Below are 23,030 nucleotides of genomic sequence, written 5' to 3'. Positions count from 1 at the left end.
ATATGCAAATGCAGTGAAATGATTTTTTTTTTATGAAACTTGAAATAATTTATCTGATTCCAGGAAGCAGACTGTGGCTGTGACTTTTTAAAAATGATTTTTAAACTTTCACTTGTGCATGGTGGTTGCTGTCCAGTCAGGATGATACCTGCCAAGAATTAAGTGCTGATTTGAGTAGTGTTCATGTTTCCTTAGTGGGTGGTTTTTTTCTTTCTATGCAGTGAAAAGAAAATGTAACTACAGAGCCCTTCCTCCCTAGTGGTAGTTATTGCTACTAATTTCTCCCAAACTCATTTCACTGGATTAAGGCATTTTCAGAGAGTGATGAGGAACATTTGGTTTGTCTTGCCACTTTTATTTCTTTTCATTCCCATTCCTTGGATGAGGTTTTCCCTGGGTTCCCGCTGCAGCTTTTGTGTCATTTTGTGGAAGCAAGTGAAGCAGCTGTCCTAAGTACCTTACCTTCAAACACCTTTCTGCAGCTGGGGGGAGCAGTGGGTCCAGGACACTGGGTTTCCTTTTGCTGCTGTGTTTGGCTCAAAACGAAGCCTTCCAGGCCCATGAGGCTTTGTGCTTAAGCCAGGGTCACTCCTGCACCCCTTACTGGAATCCCGCTGCCAGGGAAGGAGCAGCGGTGCTAGCATGGCCCTTCGGTGTGGGAGGGCCAGAACTGTAAGCCCTGTGGGTGGCTAAAAGAGGGTTTGCTCAGTGGCCAAGAAGAGGGGGAACTGATGACACCCAGGAGTGACTTTCAAGCCATGTCACAGGAGGACTGGGAACCCCTTTGTAGACCAGTGAGATCAAAGTGATGGGAGCTGAAATGCTGCCTTTGTCCAGCCTGATGCTGTCCCTGTTGGAGCCTTGGACAGCAGAGGGTCCCAAAAGCTGTCCTGGGGAGGTGGGCTCAGAGGGGATGCCCAGCAGCTGCAGGAGATGGAGCAAAATTCTAAACAAGCAAGTGTTGCTAATTCCTTGCTGAGTGATCTGATGAACTTTGGTCTAAGTGGAAACTCGAGCACCAGCTCCTGCTGCAGGGGGTACCTCAGAAGGGAACAGTTCAGTTCGACTGTGGATTATTAGTCGTAGTTTCAAAAGCGAAGCAAATTGCTAAATTTGGCTTGGATAGCACTGTTGAAACAAAAGAAACACATGAAATTAGTAAATGGTACTGTGTTTATTAACTATAATTCTGCTTCATGATTCCCTCATGTTTCATATAGAGAATCAGGTCAAAGGGCTAGAGTAGCATGTGTATTTTGTTCTAGCAGATAATTAGGTGTAAACTGGAATATTTCAAGTTGTTCACTCAGATATGTGTCCTGTTTCCTCCCTCAAATGGCTGCTTGGATTGGATGATCCCTCTTGATGCCTGTTTATATCTTCGGGTTTTTTAAAGTACCTTCTTCATGTTGCTTCCACAGCAACAAAATAGAAGGAGAAAGAGGCAATGCTGTACTGCAGTGTGAACAGCACTAAATGGTGTTTCAGACCATGTTCCTGTGAAAAATTCCCAGAGCAAATCATTGTAGGCTGAGTAAATATGAGGTTCCAGCATTATTGTATTGATGAAGACGAGACTGAAAATTCTTCCTGCAGACTGAAAAATTGGTTTAACCTGATCTGTGGTATGTTTGCACTCTTATCCCCTGGAAAGTCTGTAAGTCTGAGTGGTGTGGTAATTTTTGTAGGAGGGTTCAGGGTAGTACAATCTGAAATGGATAAAACCAGAAATGAAATAAAGTATGTATTCTGTGGCCGCCACTGTGACCAGTGTGGTGGTTTTGAGGGAGGGGCTGTGATCAAAGCAGCCAAAAAGAAGGTGTTGTGCAAAGTAGTGTGACTTAAAAACTGTTGCTAGTAGTTATTCAATTAAATCCAGAATCCTTTGCATCTTCTCTGCTAGGAGAAATACTTTAAAAATAGTTTATATTAGGCCCAGGTGTTATATATGTGGTTAATTGGGCTCCTCACTTCAATATATTTACTGAAACAACTCTACTGCGAGTTTTCAGCTTATATCTTTCTTTTTTTCTTTCTTAATGGTACCAAAAAAAATTCCTGTGTGCTTGTGAAGTACTTGTCCCAGTCAGCCATGGACAAAGCTGTTGTTTTGAGTACATAATAAGGCAGTGGGCCAGAAAACTTGAAGGTGAGTTGGAGTGCCTGTCCTGAAATAGCTCTTAAGGGTTCAGATAGGTTTAAAAATAAATAGTTAATTTTTACATATGGCTTCTAAGGGTTGTCCAGTCCCACCTGCAAGCCAGCTGACCCTGTAATAATATTCTCCTTTCTTTTTCATACTCACATTAAAAAAACCCCAAACAGTTTTAGGCCTTTCCCGTAAGGTGTTGCTGCAGTTGACTGTTGGTCCTCACTCTTTCTCCCAGCTTCCTTCCCAGGTTACTCTGAGTTGCATTCCACAGCCTCGTGTCTCTTCTCATAATTGGAGGAATAGCAGGAATCTGTCTTGAGCAATTTTCTACTGCTTGGAGGAGGGACCCTGCTCTAAGGAGTTGCACAGTGAACCCAACAGCTGGATGAGTGCAGAGGGTTCAGAGAATCATGAAATGATTAGGATTGAAAAAGGCCCTCCCAGCCCCTGGAGCCCACCCTGTGCCCAATGCCCACCTTGTGCCCCAGCCCAGAGCACTGAGTGCCACGGCCAGGCCTGACCTGACCCTCCCCTGGCACAGCTTGAGGCTATTTCATCTTGTCCCTTGTTCTCTGGGAGCAGAGATACTCGATTTTTTACTTTAAGTCATAGGGAAAAAATGAAGTCTCTGCAGAATGTAGATTTAGTGGAATTTTCACAGTGCTCTCACCACATCCCTTTTGTTTTAGTTACTTTTTTAACTGAAAGAAGAAAAGTCTCCTCATAACCTTTTTTTTTTCTTCCTGCTCTGGGTACCAAGGCAAAAAGCACTTGCCAGAGGAGTAGCTGATGAAGCTGCCAGATGAACTTTATCTGAACTTAAAGCAGACCCACATCTCTTAAGAGCTAAGAAGTAGTTCAGTATGTTTGGGATTGTAGCGGACATAGGAAATATCCTTGTCAGAAGCCCAAGCAGAAAATCTCCTTCACTTCATTGCATGTGTCTTGGGGGGTTAGGTTTGTTTTTCCTTTTTCCTATGGCAAATCCTGAACTTTCCAGCAGAATCCAGCAGAACTTTGGGAAGGTACATTGAGGTTTGTCAAGATGATGGATCTTTAAATTCTGGAGTGAGAGATCTGAATTTAGGTTTCACCTCTGAAATCTGGAAAAAAAAAGGAAAAGATAGTAAGTTGCAAGGGAAGGCATGTGTGTTTTGCAGCAAACTTATGTTCTATAGGCATGCCCCATTTGATCCTCATTTATTTCCACTCCAGCTTGGACACAGGAGCTTTAATCTTTTTGTTTGTAAACAGATCATCTCAAACTTTTCACCACCTCAAAATACTGCCCATGCTGAAGAATGTGCCTTGAATTCCAACGTAATTGCTTAAAAACGATTCACCTGCCAAAATACTTTCCTACCCTCTCAGATGAAAAGGCATTGAGTGTCTGATAGCTGCCCTGTGTGAGACAATTTGTTGTGCAAGTTCTCTGAATGAGGTGATTGTCCTCTCTGAGCAGAACTGAGCTCTCAGTGTGTGCCTGCAAGGTGCTCTGAGCATGGCTCCAGCATTCCAAACTTCCAGGCTCCTGGGGATGCTGAGCTTGTTTTAAACCAACAGATGTTGGTGGTAGTGTGCTGTGCTGATGCCGTGGCCCTGAAGTTTTGGGTTTTAAGCAACCAGGGTAAGCTACCTCAAAATGTGTTTATGGGGGAACCCCAGAATCAGTGGAGAAGCACTCCCAGGTTATCGAGTCCCCTGTGCCCAATGCCCACCTTGTCCCCCAGCCCAGAGCACTGAGTGCCACATCCAGTCCTTCCTTGGACACCTCCAAGGGGTGGGGACTCCACCACCTCCCTGGACAGCCCCTGCCAGTGCCTGAACACCCTTTCCAGGAAGGAATTCCTCATGTCCGACCTGACCCTCCCCTGGCACAGCTTGAGAGTGTTTCTTCTCATCTTGTCCCTTGTTCCCTGGGAGGAGAGCCCCCCCCCACCCTCCAGGCTCCCCCGTCCTGTCAGGGAATTGCAGAGCCAGAAGGTCCCCCCTGCCCCCCTGAGCCTCCTTTTCTCCAGGCTGAGTCCCCCCAGCTGCTCCAGCCCCTTCCCCAGCTCCAGTCCCTTCCCTGGACATGCTCCAGCCCCTCAATGTCTTTTATGAGAGGCCCAGAACTGGACACATCACGGGGGCACAATCCCTGCCCTTGTCCTTCTGGAGACACAGTGGCTGATGCAGAATTTTTTGATGCAAAATGTGATCACCCTGTGTTCATGACACCGGCACTGCTGGGGATCTCAGCCAAAATTAGTGCCCAGGTATGCTGGCTGTTGGAGTAAGGTTTGGGGTGTTCACTGCTCTGAATGCTACAAAGCCTAGAAACTTTGGGTAAATTGTAGTGGATGATATCCTTGAACAGGAATTTGACTTTGCTTCCAATTTTCTGCTGAGTGTTCAGGTGTAATTAAACAGCTACAGATACTCTCTTCAGAACAGAACTTAAAGCATTCCTTTAAATGCAGTGCTGAAAGATGACCCCGTGTAAATTTTTTAATACTGTGCTTATTATGGTAACTTGAGCATTTTCTGGTAGGATGTTCAGCAACATGAATATCAGGTGTCTAACACCTGTTCATGCTTCCTTTCTTCAGGGAGGAGGTGTGAGAAAATATGGAATATCTGGTTTTAAACATTTTTTGAGCACTGCAAATGTCACGTTCTTACAAGGGAGCTATAAAAAAATGTTTCTTGCTTTCAGCCTTTTTTCCCTCCCATCTTTTTTTCCCTGCCCTTTTCTTCTCCCTCACACCTTTTTCTTGCCACCTTTTCCTCCGCCTCTTTTCCCACTTTTTTTTTCCTTGCCTTTTTTTCCTCCTACCTTTTTCTTCCCCTTTTTCATGCCTCCCTTTTCTCCTCCTGCCTTTTTTCCTCTCTCCCTTTTTTCCCTTTTTCTCCTCTCCTCCTTTTTTAGCTCTTCTCTTTTTTTTCTCTCTCCTTTTCTGCCACCTCTTTTCTCTCTACCCACCAGGAGCGTTATTAATCCCTTGGGAATCCCTTGGGTTTGGCCTCAGTTAGTGGTGGTTAAATGCTCTGGCTGGTTTGGACCTGATCAACTCTAATGCATATTTTTTTAGTTAATGAAAACCCCAGTTACCCCTTGGTACTTCAGGGGTGGCTCCTTGTCTAGGAAGCAAGTGACCTTGGAAAGTGTGTTTTAATCTGTCAGCACAGAAGAGACAGCTCTGAGTAACCTTGGAAGTCAAAGCTCTGTCCAAGTAAAAATATCACTCCTTTGTAGACATTAAAAATAAAAAAATAACCTGGGGTTGTGGATGTGCTTCAGAAATAAGATCTAAGGGACCTAGGCCTATGTATAGGTTCAGAGATGAGTTTCTTGCAGAAGCCAGATGGGATGGAAGCATTTAATCTTTAATGAAGTAACAAGACCTCTCCTGAAGTCTGCAGAAGAACATCCCAGGGTTGAGCAAAGGAGGATACTTGATTTCTTTGTAAGCTTTTGAAGGTGAAGACATGCGGTGCTTCAAAAGCCACTGAACTATAGGCTGTAGGAGTTCATGTAGTACTAGAAAATCACGCTGAAGTTTTGTTATGAGAGATCCCTGTAAATGGATGGGAAGATTCTCAGCAGCTGCACCGGGTACCTTCTCCCTTCTAAAAAGTTGTTAATTCAAAGTCATTGTCAAAGATTTACAGAAAAGGAGATGTTTAATCAAATGTTTTGGTTTTTCTCAATAAGAACTCAAGTAAAACAGGATTGAATTGTTCTGTTTGCAAAAGCATTCCTGAAAGCAAAAATGGGTGAATACCAGTGAAGTGATAGCAGTGATTTCTACTTCTTTAAGAGAGGCTGGGAGAAATAAAGCTTCGGTTCTGTCATGGCTCAGTGAAACAAACCAGGAGATGTTTCTTTGCTCTGACCTTTTCCCAGTTCTGCACTGAAACACTGGCAGATTGGAATGGCAGTGGAAAACTGAGACTGGCTAATTTGGAAGATAGGGAAGGGCAGGGAGGGTAGATGGCCTCAAACCTGCCAAACCATGCTGAATTGGTTTTCCTGTATTCTTTCTTTAATGGGCAGCCACGTGTCCTTAACCATTTTCTGTCTCTTGTCAGTATTTATCTGTTTATTTGTTTTCTTCCCCTAGAAGGCAGTGGCAGCACCAGCACTCCTACTTTTGGTCCTCTTAAAAAGACTGTGTTGGCAGTAGGACAATGAGCTAGAAGTAAATACTTAGACCTTTCTGGAGTGCATTGGAGGGGTACCTTTGCAGAACCAGTTAGATGGAAAATCTGAATACTTAAGCCTTAATTAGTTTGAAAATCTGAGCATTTATGGCTTATCTACTGGCATCACAGTCTATTTCCCCCCCCACTTTTGATACTTTAGTGTGTACCTTGTCACTTGAAATGCCTGGTCATTCAGCAGTGTATTTTAAATGAACAGGAAAGAGAAACAGAGTGGTCAGTTATGGAACCTGAATTTTCTTTAATGAATACCAATATTGACCAAAGGAGTCACTCTCTTTTGTGCTTGTCTTTTATGTATTGTCCAGTAACTTTCATTCTTCTATTTTATTCTTTTAAAAAATTGCATTTTGCTGTCTTTGCTTTTTGTAGTACTTTAATCCTGTTGCACTGAATGGTTACATTCCAAATCACCACTAATGATATAAAAAATAAATATTTTAAAGCGTGCCTGGAGGTGTTATGGAATACATTTTGTAAATTTTGACTGGACAGACATCATAGTAGAGCAGATATTCAGAGCTCACCCAGTGCATTTGGGAAACCATCCCTGAGTTTTATTATCTATGGCCTGGGTCTGTAGCTGTCTGAACACGTTTCTTCACACAGGCTTTGTTATATGGATTTGGAGAAGCTGTAACTTCCGAATTGTGTCCTGGAGACTCTCATACACAATGGCTGTTAAACCAATAGGATTAAGGAAGGAAAGTTAATCCTGCCTCTCTTCCCACATCAGTGCCTCCTGTGTTTATCTCTGGAGGAGAAGGCGTGCTGTTTGTTGGGGATTGTTGCTGTTGTTGTTTTGTTTCTGAGGGTTCTACTGAAATTCTTGTGCTGCAGAGTTTTTTGTAGGAGTCATGGTAGGTGGTGATTTATGTGGGATGAGTGAGTGGTTGTAAAGCTGGAATCACTTTACCTGTCATAGAGGCCAATCATGAACTGTTAATGGGTGACATTTGTCAGTTTAGGTTCATATTGGCTTTTCTTGAGGGAGAGGAAGTGGAAGAGAGCAGTTCCCAGAAGGACCTACAGTGCGTGGGGGTGATTCCCAAACAGCAGCAGGAAAGGAGCATTTCTCAGCTGCTTGGAAATAAAGAGGATTTAAAAATCTGCACTGCCATTTATTTTTTTGTGTTTGGGGTTTTCCTTTTGCTTACTGCTAGCATAATTAAAACTACTTGTGTATTACAGCTTAAATAAACCAGATACTAATTTAACAGACTTTTTTTAACCATGAGATTAAGGGACATAGGAATATTCCTAAGAGTTGCCAGCTTCCTATGTGTGATCTTTGCTTTGTCTGTTAGGCTTTTTGTATGGGGGATTGGTGCCAACACTTTGCTACCACTGTTAAAGTAAAAACTATAATTACATTGTCAAAATAATATTTATAGTATTTTCGGGGAATAATTGTGGGAGCGTGACGAATATATTATACTCATCAAACTTTTATGTAAACATAAGCATGAGTTTTTTATTTGAGTTATTGGTGTTGTTTTTGGCCTTTGTGTTTTTCCAATCTGTAAAAATAATATTGGGATTTTCATGGTCTCTGTAGCATTTGCAGAGTGTGTGCCCTAACAATCAGTTGATACACTATCTGGTAGGAGTAAACTGCTAGTTGCACTTGTATTGGGATTTTGGTTTCATGTTTCCATAGCTTGAGAAAATCCTCTGTTTTTTTGAGTTTTGCTATCCCCTAATTACTATAGCTCAGAGCATTTTACTACTTTAGCAGACAGGAAGGTTTTAAGTAATTGGTTTGTTCTTTTGTACCATTTGGGGTTGTTCAGTTGGGGTGGGGTTTTTTGTTCCTTTGTTTGGCTCTTTTTTTTTTTTTTGTTTAATTTATTGGGTTTTTTTTAACCAAGTCTGAGCTCTTCTTGTGAGTGTGAGCATCTACCAGAAACATCTCTGGTGGGAGGCGAGCACAGGGATTTCTGGCTGTGGGCAGTTGCCCTTTGGCTGGTTGGTGGTGCAGGCAGGAGTTGCTGCTGGGCTGTGGGAGTTACCACGTGCACAGTCCTCCAGTCCTGCCCTGCTCTGCAGTCCTACATGTACAACTGCTCTGTCTCTGCTGACTTTGGTGGAACACCTAAGGCAAGGGTTACAGCCCTAGGAGAGAGAGTGGGGCTTCCAACCTCCAGCAGGGCTTGGATCATCACAGGCTCTGGTGTCGAAATGCAGTAAGCTCCGGTTTGCTGTGGTTTGTCCTTTATTAGTCCCTCTCATTTTAAAACCTTTTCCTAGATCTGGTCCTACTGTGTTTGAATCCTGTGGTTCTTGGTAGTGGTTTTTTCCTTCTGTGGGCTTGATTCTCTACCTCAGTCCTGTTGCTTCTGCAGTGACTGACTGATTTAGAATCATAGAATGGCCTGGGATAGAAGAGACCTTAAAGTTCATTGACTTCTAACCTGCTGCCCTGGGCAGGGACACCTTCCACGAGACCACATTGCTCCAAGCCTGTCCAAGCTTGGACATGTGGACACTTCCAGGGATGGGGCAGGCACAGCTTCTCTGGGCAACTTGTGCCAGGGCCTCCCCACCCTCACAGGGAACAATTTCTTCCTAATATCTAATCTAAGCCTACTCTGTCAGCTTCAAGCTGTTCCCCTTGTCCTGTCTCTCTCCATTTAAGCTGTGCTGAGCTGAATTATTTTATTTACTGTGGACTGTGAGTATAAAAATGTTTTATTTCTGCACCTTCTCGAGGTACAATTTGAACTACAGACCAGATCCTGCCTAATGAGGTTCTCCTGCCAGGTACTGATGGCATGGATGGCACTGGGAACAGACTTTGAAACAGTGACTAAAAATCTGCTGTTTTCTGACAGTTTGGTATTTGTTGTACTGATGGTCAAAGGTGTCCTTCCCATGGCACTCATTGATTGCTGTACTGGGAGGCAGAGGTGGTGATGTCTCAATGTCAGTGTAAAGCAATTTGCTCCTTCTAGGAGAGAGACCAACCTGAGGGAATATCCCTCAGGCAGCACAATTAGCAGGTCAGTGGGCTGCCCTGTGGGCTCCCTGCTCCCCTTGCTGGTACAGCTTTCAGACAGCGTGTAGGGCTGGTTTGGTTTTCTCCTGCTCCTGCAATTTGGAGGCTTTCTAGTACAGCCTGCCAAGATGTTGCTGATTTATGCCACATGCATAGTGGTTTTCTAATGTGGACTGATATCCACTTGGAGCACAAAGGAAATAGGAGTTTGCTGATGTCTATTTAATTGGAATGGTTTCTGGTTACTTTGGTTGAGGCTTGAAATGAACAGTAATGCATATATTTGTGTGGATCTCTAAATACAGTGTTCTGTAAGCCCTTCTCTTCCTTCCTTCCTTCCTTCCTTGTTCTTTACTGTCCCCTACCCTACCAGCAAATAGTCTCAGCAAGAGACATAATGAGGGAGGTTTTGATCTACATAAATATATGTGAATCAAACCTTGCAGAAATATCTGTAGATTTAATATGGTTGCCGTGTCTTCTCCAGCAGGGACATCAGGATCTCAAGATAAAGGTGGGAAAAAAGGGGCAAACCAACCTTTTAATTGCAGAGAGCTTACTAAAGACAGAATATCCTAAATATAATGCAGGGAAGAGGAACTGAACTGTTTTCATATGTGCTGAGAGGAAATACCCCTTCTAAAGAGCCCCCCACAGAGGCCCAAGGATGCTGCACTTCTTCCTTCAGGAAAAGTGAAGATGGAAGGGGATGGAAAAAAGCTGGAGGAAGGTCTGGGCAGAGAGAACAATGGGAGGCATCTGCTTGTCTTTAGATAAACTGTTGCTTGTTAGGATAAAAATCCAAGGGGTTATAATTGTGTAGAAGTTCACCATGGCATTCTCTCAACCTTTTGATTATCATTGCCAAGGCACAGCTTCCAGACTCTCCAGTTACAGGAGCATTGTTCTGGTGGAAAAGAGGGAGCTGTGTGACTGTGGCTTTTCAGCCACAAGCTACAACATTTATTTCCCCTTCTGCAACATCCTTTTTTTGCTACCAGCTGTGGGCTTGGAGAGAAATGCCTTGTACCTGTCATTCACTTTTTGGTGATAATTTTAGGGAATATTGCCGAGTTACATGATTTTTACCAAGAGACATCGAGTTCTTTCCCTTTCTTCTATCCTCTGGGCAATACAGCACGTGTGATACAAAAGGGACCATAATATGGCTATGAGAAGAGGCAAACTGCCTTTACTGGTATCAAAAATTAATAAAAATAAATGGTAATGCACAAAAAGGTAGGTGCTAAAATTGTTGCTGTATATTAATGTGGATATGCAAGTAAAAATATTTAATGTAAGTATATTTGTCATTCTTTGTCCTTGCAAAAGGCCCATGGTCCATTTATTAGGCAGATGCAGAATATTAATGCTACAAGGAAGAGGAGGAAGTCCCATACCCTTTCCACAGACTTACAGAAAAAGATCCTTTAGCTTTTTGAGGGAAAGTATAAACACTAGGTGGGAATTTGGGGTTAAATAAAACAACATCCACAGTATGCCATCAAAAATAATTGGAGAAATTTGCTCATAATCTTGGTTAGTATTTTACTTGTTAATAATTTCCTTTTTTCACTTTTTTTTTCAGACCTATACAAGGTCTCATGTAGGAGTGTGTCATAGGGTCAGACACCACGAGTAATGCGTAGTGGGTGGCCAGTCCTTCTTGTTGTTTTTCTTGGTTTCGTGGCATGATTTAAGCTCAGGTTGAGACTCCCCAGTACTTCAAACTTGCTGATTTTGCTACAGCAAGGTCTTTAAAGAGACAATGTGTGTTAGATTTAGGCTCAGCTTTTAGGCTGATTCAAGAACAAGATTTTCATGCTAATGTGTGCAGGAAGCTTATAAATGCAGTTCCAGGTCTGCAAGCACTTAGACGTGTTTTACTTCACATAGGAAACTAATCTCAGGCATGTGTTTTTGCTGCTTGTAGGGATGTAACAGGAGTCCCAATCATATACCTTGAGATTTTAGTAGATAATTTATTAAAGAAATGAGAACACTTATGTTTACTTTCTAAAAACAAAACAATGCAATTAAAATACCAGGAGATAAAGAAAATGTCTGTATTTAATATTACTGTATTTAATAAGCCTCGGTAATGCTGTTTGAATCAGAGTCAGTGTGAACTTCATGTCCTCAATGGTCTGTCAAACTGACTCTTTTCCTTCCTAGTAAATGCACAAATAAATTTTTTTGAGTCTCCCATTGTGAGACTTCATTAGAACTTAATTTGCATCAGAGGCTGATTTGATGCGTGGTCTGATGGTTTCTTCCAGCTCTCTTCTGATTCATCTGTGACTCCATGTTCCTGATAGCGTGGTGGGGATTTCACTTGCCTTTGAATCAAATTCTCCTGTTCAGTCAGAACACAGTGTTGATACTCTGCCTAGACATTTATCTTCCAAGAACAGAGAGGTTGTCCAGTCAGTGCTTGGAATGTTCTGGAAATATTAGAGTTGGCACTTCTGGCGGGAAAGAAAAAAAAATTAAGAGTCCGACTCTGTTTTGGAGGTGGAGGAGATGAGGAGAGGGAGCAGAAACTTATTAAACACAACATTCCTGGTATTCCACAGATGGTAAAAGTGGGTTACTAGTCTGCACTGCAGCAAGTGCAGGAAGATCAAGGCGGAAATCAAATCGGTAGCTAGACATTCATTTTATTTACAGAAATAAAATACTGAGCACTACTTTAATAACGTTAAATGGCAGAGCCCATATATGTATTGGACATTCAATTTGAGTAGTCTAGACAGACTGTTTTCCAAGGAAAATACATTTTCATCAGTATTTGTGGTATGATTCATGGTGGTGAAGAGGCAAATAACTCTTTTTATGACTGGAAGTTGCTTTAACTTGCAGCCACAAGGAAACAAGTCAATGACCGGATGATAGTGGTGGAAACTCAAATTCTGTAGTAATAGAGGTCTACACCTTTTGCTGAGGTGGAGGTTTTATTTTCCCAGGGGTGGCAGTGTATCACAGAGCATTCTGCACTGTTTACAAACAAGGAGAGGTGGTCTGGAGGGCGCTTGGCAGAGTGGGATGTGCTCCAGGTCCTTGTCAGCCTCAGTGCCTGCCCTGTGCAAAGAGGGCACTCCAGCTCTACCCTTCCTGCATGTTAGTGATTAGCAGAGCATTGCATGAGACATGCAGGTTTGCAGGCCCTATGTGTGCAGTCTGCCCAGTGATGCTGTACAGCTTTGGTTGGATTTATTTTATATCTCTGTTTGTTTTGTAATTGGAGTAAAGGCAGAGGATCACAGCTATCACTGTGCTGTCTGCCCCAAATAAAAAGAAATCTCTTAGGACTGTTTTAAGTCTCTGCAGTTGCTGTCAAGGTTTTCCAAAGTGATTGGTGAGCAAGTTCAAGGGCTGCTGTTCCAACCATGTGGAGCAGAAGGAAACAGTGTATTGTATTTCAAAATCCTAATACTTTAAGTCTTTGTCCTAAGAACTTCAGGCATTAAGTTTTCATCTAATACAAAATCCAATTCTGCAAATGACACTGTGGGAAATGATGTCTTTGTGAGGAGAAAGATACAGGTCAGGCTTGTGGAGATTCATGGAGCGGGTCCAGCAGAGGCTGGAGATGATGAGGGGACTGGAGCATCTCTGGGAGCAGGAAAGGCTGAGGGAGCTGGGGCTGTTCAGCCTCCAGAGGAGACACTGAGAGGGGACCCCATCCATGTGTGTCAGGGGTTGCAGGGAGGGGGCAGAGGATGGCCTAGGCTCTGCTCAGGGGGGCCAGCAATGGCACAAGAGCAACAGGCAGGAACTGATGCCCAGGAAGTTCCACCTGGACATGAGGAAGAACTTTTTTGCTGGGCAGTGACCCAGCACTGAACAGAGGAGTCTCCTCACTGGGGATATTCCAGAACTATCTGGATGCAATCCTGTGCCATGTGCTCTGGGATGGCCTGCTGGAGCAGGGAGGTGGGACCACGTGCCCCACTGTGGTCCCTTCCTTCAGACCATATAATATAGTTATCAAATGATATAATTTCAAGCTAATAATGAAATGAAAAGCGTGCACTAGAGCCTGTTTCAGCTGTTGTGTCATCATAAGGGACTGCAAGGAACAGAGGGAGCTGTGATGCTGAAGGTACTGAACTGCTGGAGTGCATTTAAACCATCCTCCTGCAGGACCATTGAGTATCTGCTGCCTCACCTCTTGCATGGGTGGCCTGGAGTGACTCTAAAAGATCAGTTGACATGTAGACAAACATTTAGGTACCAGTATTCATTAGCTAAAGAGTCAGTGTTTCCACCTGGACCTCTTGCACCGTTGTACAAAGAAATTGTTTTTGCAGAACTTAGAGAAGTGTCCATAACCCGTTGCAGGCTGGTTGAGAAGGCAAAGGTGCATTCTGTGTATTTGCATTTGCCAAAGAACACCCTTCTTTTACAGGAACCATTGAAGTCTCACTGAGGGCGGAAATCTCTTCAGCTCTAGGGTCTATCTGTGTATCAGAAGTTACATCTTAGTACATGTAATTTCCCAGTGGTTGACCATCAGGTTAAAAATAGTCCTGTTGACCACACACAGAGTAACATTTTTTCAGTTAAGCTTTAGCTGTGCTGATAGCTACAGAATTATTTAAGTCAGTGTTTGGTAATGGTTTTTAATTCATAAAGATCTGTACATTTTCATGGGAAAACTGAAATAGTCTTGTAGTTTTTTTTCTTTTTCTTTCTTTTCCATTTTCCTCCCCTTTTCAGAAAGCACATTGAGCAGATGGAAAGATGGAAGGCTGTCTTCATCGGCTTCTAGATTTTCTTGCTTTTGCTCTAAGGATGTGGAAAGGCAATGGAAGGAAACGGCCTTAAGTTGTGCCAGGGGAGGTTCAGATTTGATATCAGGGAAAATTTCTTCCTGGAAAGGATTGTCAAGCATTGGAAGTGACTCCACCAGAGAAACGGTGGAGTCACCATCCTTGGAAGTGTTCAGAAAATGTGTGGATATGGCCCCTGAGGCCATGATTTGTAGTGAAACATGATGGTGCTGGGTTGATGGTTGGACTTCATGATCTTAAAGGTCTTTTCTACATAATGATTACAGGATTCTATGATTTTATGGCGATGAAGTTTTTGCAGAGGAGAAAAGCACTGTCTGTGCAGTAAGAATGGTAACTTTAAAAGATCTGTAGCATTTTTTCCCTAGTCTGTATTAGTTTTTGGACAGACTAATCTCTAATGTCTAATCTCTAAGGGTAATTCATAGCTGGAAAAGGTCAAGCAAATTCCAGTGAAAGGCTGAGTATAATCAGCCAACCTCCTTTATCCTTGGGAGGCCTTTCTCCTCACAGTGTGGGTAAGGAATTCCCTAAGGGAAGCAATACCTTGTTCCTAGGATTTGCTACCATTTTGGGTTTTTTCCCATAAAATGTCTTCTGGTGTGCCTGTGCTTGTCCCTCAGAAAACTCCTGAGTCAGCAGGGTGGGAACCAGATGGGCAGGAAAAGCAGAAACACAGAGACGAGCAGGAAATAATAAAACACTGCAGATGTGCAGGGAGAGAACAGGGATCCTCAGAACTAGAGGGGAATATGATTCAAAGTGCATTATGGATAAGACATAGATATTTTGGCCTTAAAAATCTATATATTTATATAGAAGGAAAAGTTACTATTCCCTAAGACCCAGTGACCTCATTTTTGACTTGCTTTCTTGTTCCCAAGGGAATGTATGCCCAGACTTCTGTAGGAAATCTGGCTACCAGCTGGCACAATACCCTTCCAAGAGACCTAATTTTAGATTTGCAGAACCTGGCAATGTCAGCCACCTCCATCTGTAATAGGTTGATATTTGTAATATCTCTTAAACTGAATTTGAACATTTAATTTGAAGTTTCTTTGCCAGCCTGTTAACAAGGGCCAGGCTATTGAGAGCTGCCAATAGGGCCAACAAAAGTGTTTTAATTTTGTGAGGTCTGTGGGTTCATGCTTTTCTTTTTTGTGAATTTACACCTTTTGGCTGCTCTAGGATATTAACTTGTGTGGTGAAATATCTTGCCATATTTAAACCTTTATTGAGAGGAGACTAGAATAAATCCCTTGTAGTAAGAGCAGAAATCTGCCGTATTGAGGTCAGTGTTAAAATTGGAGGCAAAGTAACTTGGAGTGCTGGCTTTGATTTTTCTGGGATAGAAATTAGCAAGTATTGAGTACATCATCATATTCTTTAATGATTTGACCAGCTAAACAGAATGTAATGTGAGCAGCAAGGAACTGTCAATTAGTTTCTGTCATCACCAGTTGCCAGTCTTTAATATTCAAACAAGTCCTGTGTATAATTCTAAAACACTTCGTAAAATATTTGCATTAGAAGAGAAAATGCAAATATTTATGTACAGTAGCAGTGAAATCCTGCACCTGAATCTTCATGGAGAAGGTTCTGCACTGTGTGTCTGTAATACTGAAATGTCATTTATATGAAATGTATTAGTGTTGCTTTGAATTCCTGTTAATATTATTTTCTGGGGTTTTTTTTCAGCTCTTCGTTGTAGTCTCCAGTTTCTTGGAAACATTGCAGCAGGAAATGGAGATTCCCAGAATAGCCTTTGGAAGTGTGCTTTCCCAGATCTTTTCTTGTAAGCATGGATGCGGGTTTTCTTCTGGTGTCATTTCTGTGGTTGTATTCAAATCTCTTGGACATGGTGGCTGTGCCCTTTGCACCATGAAACTCTGAAAAATAACTTTGGTGAGGAGGGGATGGTTGAGACCATATCCTGTAGATGTTTTTTGTTAGTCAACCGCAGGGGTCAGGACCTTTCAAAACCTGCTTGTTCTACGCTAACCGTAAATTGATTTAATTTAGTGGAACTGGAAGAAAACTCTATTTTGAATGACGGGCTTCAGACATGAGCTTTATTTCAGATGTGTTTTGAAGCAGTTGTACTCATTTCCAAGAAGGCAGCGTTTTCTTTTCTCACTCCTGTGCAGACCTTTCAGTATTGCTGGTCACGCGGAATTTACAGAAGTTCCTTAATCGTTGTGTCTTCCAATCCTTTTGTCCCCCTCCAAAGCTCACCAGAATATCTTCCTGATGTTCCATGATGTTTATGTAATGAAATACTATGTAAACTATTCTGTGCAGACACACGGCAGTGTAATTGATGTGTTTGCCCAGACTTTTCATAGTGAGCTGATGACAAAACCACTTCCGTTCAACTTGATAATTGCTCTGAGCAGGTTTTTGAAGCCTGTTTGTCAGCACTGGGTGTAGAAACCTTATGAAGAGAGAAGCAGTTTATTATTGTTTCCCTCCATTTCTAGCTCTTCAGTTAGTTCTAATTTAGCATGACTTTTTTTAAATTTCCTGTCAAGTTTGCCCTTCAGCTGGGACTTGGAGTGTTCCTCTCTGTGGGTGCATTCCATCCCTCTCCGGCAGAGACAGACTCGTGGTTGTCTGTGAGAGCAGCTCAGTGGCCTGAGTGCCACTGGCCTGTTTGTCCCGGCTCATTTACCATGCTCTTCCCTCCTTGCTTTCTCTGGAAGGATGTGCCTGACGTACAGTGACAAGAAGGTTGTTGCCTATTGCTGCATGGTCCTGTTCACCTGCCTGGACTCGGAGAAGGTGGGAGAGCTGCTGGATCCCGGGAGCTTGGCTGTGGCTCTGCACGTCTTGAGAGTCTACAAAGAGCAGTTGGAGTCTGAGTGGTCGTATGTATCTTCAGAGCTGTGTTTTCCTGGTGTAAATCTCTGTGTTCAAATGTCTGCATTTGTGTCACTGCTAAGTGGTAAATGAAGATATATTTAGGAATTAGCCACTTAGTACAGAGAAAATTTTCATGATAGTTTCAGTGGCTGTTTTGAATGTTGCTAAGATAAGGGTACATTTTTTGTTGAGGATATACAGAATAAGAGAATTTTCAAATGATCTATTTTTCTGTTTTTAATGTAACAGGGTTCTAGAATGCAAACTAATTTATATCTGTGTACTGGTCTGTGGAGATTTTTTAAAGTTAGCACAGAAAAGGAACACGTGTATGAGTAGAGCTTGGGAGTGCCACACAAAACCTGGGGGTTTTCTTTTTTTTTCTGTTAACAGATCTGTTGTCTAGTGCAACATGCCATCATTTTTATACCAAAACAGAACAAGTTTTGTTTGTGAATCTTTATTTTCATACTTTAAGGCATCTAATCAATGGTTTTATTCTGCTGAGTTTTTGTGGGTTTTTTTTTTTTGCTAATGACCATTCTTGTAAATGTTGTTGTCAGTTATGCATTTGGTAAGTGTTCTGCTCTGCACAGCAAGGACACACATTCAACTCATTGTTACGTGATGTATTCCCAGGGGAAAAAAAATGGTGTGTATGTTTTTGTAGTATTCTTTTGAAGGTCATGTTTAAATTCAAAATTTAATTAGGAAGAATTGTCGGGGATTTAGTAGTTGTTTAGAAAGTCTCTAAACAGAGTAAAGATGACAATGAAAATCAAATGTCATTTTATAGTTTGCCTTTGTATTGAAAAAATGACTTTAAATTTGTTTGTGGCTGGGCTTTTTTTATGACAAGGTCAATTTGCTTAGGACACAAATAGTTTCCAGAAAGCAAACTAAATTTCAGGGTCAGGTGATGGAGACTTCTGTTGCAGAAGTGGCAAGCTAAGTCTAGTTTTGTCATTTGCAGTAACAGAAGGGTTGGTTTTCAGATAATTATCTTGATAATCGTTAATTTTCTTTATGTATTGATAGGCTGAAATGTGTTTTGACTGAGTAATGAAAGCTGTGGTGGTAAATTTATGTTTTGATGGTAATTACAGAATAAATGCAGCATCAAAATGAATGCTGAGGGATCCAGTTCCCTGATCTCCCCAGTCTTAAGTGCATTCTGTGGATGTTATGATGAAAATGTCTTACCTCCACTGTGGATGTTTGATGTGGGTGGGAAACTCTCTTCAGGGTAGTCTTCAAGTTAAAAAGGGGTAAAGTTTTATACAAGATAAAAGACCCTGATGAAGGTAAAGAGAGGAGTGGGAAGAGTAACCCTGGCCCTGCCATAAGGCAGTTGCAGAAAGTTTGCCCTCTGATTCCTGTCAGAATGCTCAGTTCCTTGTATGGGGAAAAGCAATGGAATTTCTTCCAGCCCTTAAGAAAATAATACATTTGGTTTTCTTTCCTAGTACTTTATTGGCTTGTAAAGTCTCAGAGCTCATTATCAGGTTTTCCAATTGAAAGAAAAAGTGATGAGTTTGTAGTATGTTTCTTGGCAGTTTGTGCAGTCTGAATTATAAATGGAAATCTTTCAGGAATGTTGGCACTGTTTTCAAGTCAACACAGGTCAGGTGCATTCACAAGTGCAAAATCTAACCCAAAAAGTGCATTGCACCAGTGTAATATCAAACATTGAGCAGGTGTTCAAACAGCATTTCCTTGAAAGGGAAAGAGAGAATTCCTTGCTCTAAAGGGGCTGATTTTTCTGAATCTTAGTTGTTCTAGAGCCTTTTTGTGATTCATCTTATACCTGTTCCCCCCATGTCTTTGCCTTCATTTGTTCTTCTAATACTGCATTTGTTTTATCTCCCTTTCAGGGGCAGCTAATGATCTGTTACTACTTGCAGCTTGCTCTGCTCATGATCAGATCTGGGATTAGCATTCCCTCTAAAAGGCTTCCTTGCACATGGGAAGTTTTTAAACCTCTTACTTCTGTTGTTTCCACCCTCTTGAGACTTTTTTTTTTCCCCTTTGAGTGTTACTTAGTTGCCAGAAGCAGCAGATCTGTCTCTTCAACTGTGATCTTGTGGCTCTGTTTCCTCCACCCCTCTCTTCATCTTACATTTCTATTCAAAGGGATGAGCAGGTTTTCCAGGGCCTTACTTCATCTTCTCTGTATCTTCCATCTTTCCAATGTGTCTCTAATGATTCGTGGATTTCATTCTGAGCTGCTGACATACTGAGTTGAACATACAGAATCATGGGATGGTTTGGGTTGGAAGGCACTGTAATGCTTATCCAGTCCCACCCCCTGCCATGGGCAGGGACACCTTCCACTAGCCCAGGCTGCTCCAAGTCCTGTCTAACCTGGCCTTGGACACTTCCAGGGATGGGGCAGCCACAGCTGCTCTGGGAATCCTCTACCAGGGCCTCCCCACCCTCACAGGGAAGAATTTCTTCCTAATATCCCATCTAATCCTATTCTCTGTCAGTGGGAAGCTGTTCCCCTGGTCCTGTCACTCCAGTTCCTGGTGAACAGTCCCTCTCCAGCTTCCCTTTAGGATCCCTTCAGATCCTGGAAGGTGCTGTGAGGTCTCCACTCAACCTTCTCCCCTCCAGGCTGAACAGTCTCAACTCTCCCAGCCTGTCTCCATAGGGGAGCTGCTCCAGTCCCCTTATCAACTCTGTGGCTTCCTCTGGACTTGCTCCAACAGTTAAATGTGTTAATGTTTAAGTATCTTAAACACATAAGCAAACATCCTTACTCTGCAAGGTAATTCCCTTTTCCGGTGCTGCTTGCCTGCAGCAGCTGCTGCCTACAAAACACTGTCAGGGAGTTGGACACATCCTTCCTTTAGGAAAAAGAGCTGGAATACACTGTTCAGTAACTGAAATGTATTCCCTACTCCCTCTTTCTGTGGGATTTCTACCAGGCATGGAGAGCCCTCTGTAACAAACTCTCTCTCCTTCTTCCCAAGGTGCAATGTGCTGGAAAGGTTTGCCAAGCACTACCCCTTTATTTGATTTTTCAGTTGAAGCTGTTTCTTAAATATATAGAGAGCTATGCCTTAGGCTCTGGGAAATCATGGAGCCTTTAAAAGGTATTTGTTCTGTGTTTCTCCAGACATCCACTTCCACTCCCTCTGGGGTCTGTGTTAATCAGCAGCAGCACAGTGTGTCACACAGTTTGGAAGGTGCTGTATTTAGAAGAGAAACCAGCACAGAACGTCATGTGAGATCTATTTTAGAATATTGGACCTGCAAACATATGTGTTTTGTAAAATAATTAGGAAAAAGTAGTACCAAATTACATTATAATTTATTCTAACCGAGACCAATGTGTATTCTAAAAGCTGTTTATTTTAGAAATACTTTGGTGCCTCCATTAGAGATGAGAGTATACCTTGTGTCATCAGTTTTTCCAAGTGTGTGGGTGGGGCAGTGTAGCTAATAAGGAAAGGAAAATCAGGTGGTATTTCTGATTCCTGAAGAGCAAGGGAGAAAAATCCTCCATTTTGAAGTAAGAGGCATAATGTGCCTTTTGGCTTCCAGAAGAGTGATATTAAGAGTGTGGTCAGCTGTTTGGCATGGGAAGGAAGGTTTGTTTCTTCTGTTGGGCAGTTTAGGATGTCCCCCAACCCCTCCTTCTCCTCTCCAGAAAGTAATTCCTTTTTTAATTCCAGGAAAGTTGGAATTACTCTGCAGGTTCCAAGTTCAACTGTGGTTTTAAATAGTACTGACAATTGGGAAAAGTTTCCTTAATTGTAGAGATCTGAGCAGCTTCTACGTTCTGTTTACAGTAGCAGTGAATTGGCACAGATCTCCTCAATCTTTCAAAGCCCAGCCTCACACATTTCATTATCTTGTCACCTCTTTCTTCTTGTGTGTGTTGTGGAGAGAGGGGAGCAGGAAGTGCTTTTAGCACAAAGTGCTATTGGCTATTGCTCATCATCTTCCAGTTTTTCTTGGGAGCTCTTCAGAAAAAAATAGTTTCAATTTCACATATAAGTAAAAATAAATCCTTTTTCAGTGCCTTTCAGAGGTGGGCATCAAATTGAATGGGAGTGTCTTCTGAATCAGAGAACTGTTGCACATAATCTGAACTTGCCATGTCCACTGCCATGGCCTGTGGACAGGATGCTTCCATTGTGGGAATGCCTTTGGAAGATGGAAGGATGTTCAGTGCTTGGAGCACAGCCCACAGGAGAGGAGTGTTGTGACACGGGGTTGAGCCTTGCATGGGTGTCCTTATTCTTCTCTTGAGTGAGAAGTGCTGGTGTTGGAGTGGAGTGAATTATCTCCTTTACAGAGATATTATGACAACGCATGTTCCATTTGTTAGTAAATAGCTTTATACTTGTGATTGGTTTTATTAAATGCTTTTGACAGGGTTGTTTTCTTGCACAAGGACAAAATATACTTCTGCTTCTAAAATATGCTCTGGTTCCAAACAGCTCCTCATGAGACACATTGCTTTTTAAGCATCTAAAAAGGCTGGTGATAAGGCTTTGAAAGGTTAACCATCTGAATTTTCTATATTTTTGCTTCAAAATTTGGATGATTTGTTACATTTGTCAGTTAAATTACAGTAAAAAGATAGCTACTTACTTCTTACTAAATATTTTGGATAGTGGCATTATTGTAGGGTGATGAAAAATGCTTTTGGTTTTGAGATTGAAAGAGAAAGTTGCTGATCAAGTAGAGAATTGCCGTGGCTAGTTCTTCGTACTTTGAAAGCATTTACAGGGGTTTTCTTCCTCATTTTCTGAGACTGAGGAGCCTGTTCTCTAAACTTGCTAATGGGATCAAATCAACTTAATGTGGAGCATGACATTTGATGATGAAGCTGATTACTTGCACCCAGCCTGGATTGGAGCAATCTTAGTGGGCATTTGGAATACACTGAGTGCAAATGCAGCTCATACCACGTCGTCTTGGCTGCTTCTCAGCTTCAGTCTGGTACAATACAGGCCTTGTGCTGTTGGAAAGTCTTTGAACATCTCCTCCTGTATTTATCTGCTATGGAAGCACTGGATTTTTTTAGGATTTTGACCAAACAATTTTTAAAAAGTTAAGAAAATTGGCAGATTTAACACTGTTCATTTGTTCCTGTGTTACGCTTGCATAACAGCTTTAATTTTCACCATTTCCTTCACTAAATTACAGTGGTCCTCAGTTTATCCCAGTGTTTCTGCTGTTGGTCCCCAAAGAGAGTTTCGATCTCCTCCCAAAGCCTTTTGTGTGCATCTGAAATGCCATGTTCAGTCAGTAACCCAAAACTGAATGTCTTTATTTTAGGGCTGTGGATGGGCTTACTTTTCATCCTCTTTTCCCCTGCCCCAAATGAAAAACAGAGCTGAGACTAAAGACACTGGAGTGAGTTTGCTGCATCCTTGCTTAGCTACCTCCAAAATTTCTGGGCATGGTAGAAAGAGCTGGAAGTGCTTTTCTCCACTAATAGTTTATCTGTTATCTCTTGGTGATACTCTTGTAAAAAATGTGCTCATGCTCTATTCTTCATGATGCCGTAGTGCAGGATGTGGGCAAGGTAAAAGAGACATTTAAATACAGAAGCAGACACTTCATAGAATCCCAGAATGGTTGGGTTGGAAGGGACCTTAAAAGAGTATCTGCTTCTAACCCCCTGCCATGGGCAGACACACCTTCCATTAGCCCAGGTTGCTCCAAGCCCCATCAAACCTGGCCTTGGACACTTCACAGATGAGGCAGCCACAGCTTCTCTTTTCTGAGGTGTTACATTGTGTCATGAAATCAAAAGGGTAAGCAGAAACTTAAGTCTGAAACACTGCAAGCTCCTCAAGCAGTAGAGGTCTAGTGAATGTGAAAAATGTGTGTAAATACAGGAGTGTAGAGCCAAGGAATGACTGAACCCTGGCCCTTCTTTGCAGTCATGACCAGGGATGTGCACCTGGGAGCATTAGGTCTTTTTCGTGGTAATTATGGATCACTTTTTAATTACAAGGCAGATTTCAAGGTTTCCTCAAAGTAATGTTAAACA

At 42.2% G+C, this 23,030-nt stretch overlaps 1 protein-coding gene across 1 annotated transcript in view; it reads left to right on the top strand.

Moving 5' to 3' along the window:
- The window catches only part of ATXN10 (ataxin 10), a 66,161-nt gene that overhangs the window by 4,232 nt on the left and 38,899 nt on the right, over positions 1-23,030 (top strand). The window contains exons 4-5 of the mRNA XM_050323316.1: positions 15,851-15,947; positions 16,855-17,019. Coding sequence (XP_050179273.1) covers positions 15,851-15,947; positions 16,855-17,019 — 262 coding nt within the window. The remainder of the gene's footprint in view (positions 1-15,850; positions 15,948-16,854; positions 17,020-23,030) is intronic.

The sequence above is a fragment of the Myiozetetes cayanensis genome, unplaced genomic scaffold, assembly GCF_022539395.1.
Source record: "Myiozetetes cayanensis isolate MyiCay16 unplaced genomic scaffold, myiCay2020 scf3, whole genome shotgun sequence".
NCBI classification, from domain to species: Eukaryota; Metazoa; Chordata; class Aves; order Passeriformes; family Tyrannidae; genus Myiozetetes; species Myiozetetes cayanensis.
Note: the sequence above shows the minus strand (reverse complement) of the source record. Positions and strands in the feature narration are given on the sequence as shown.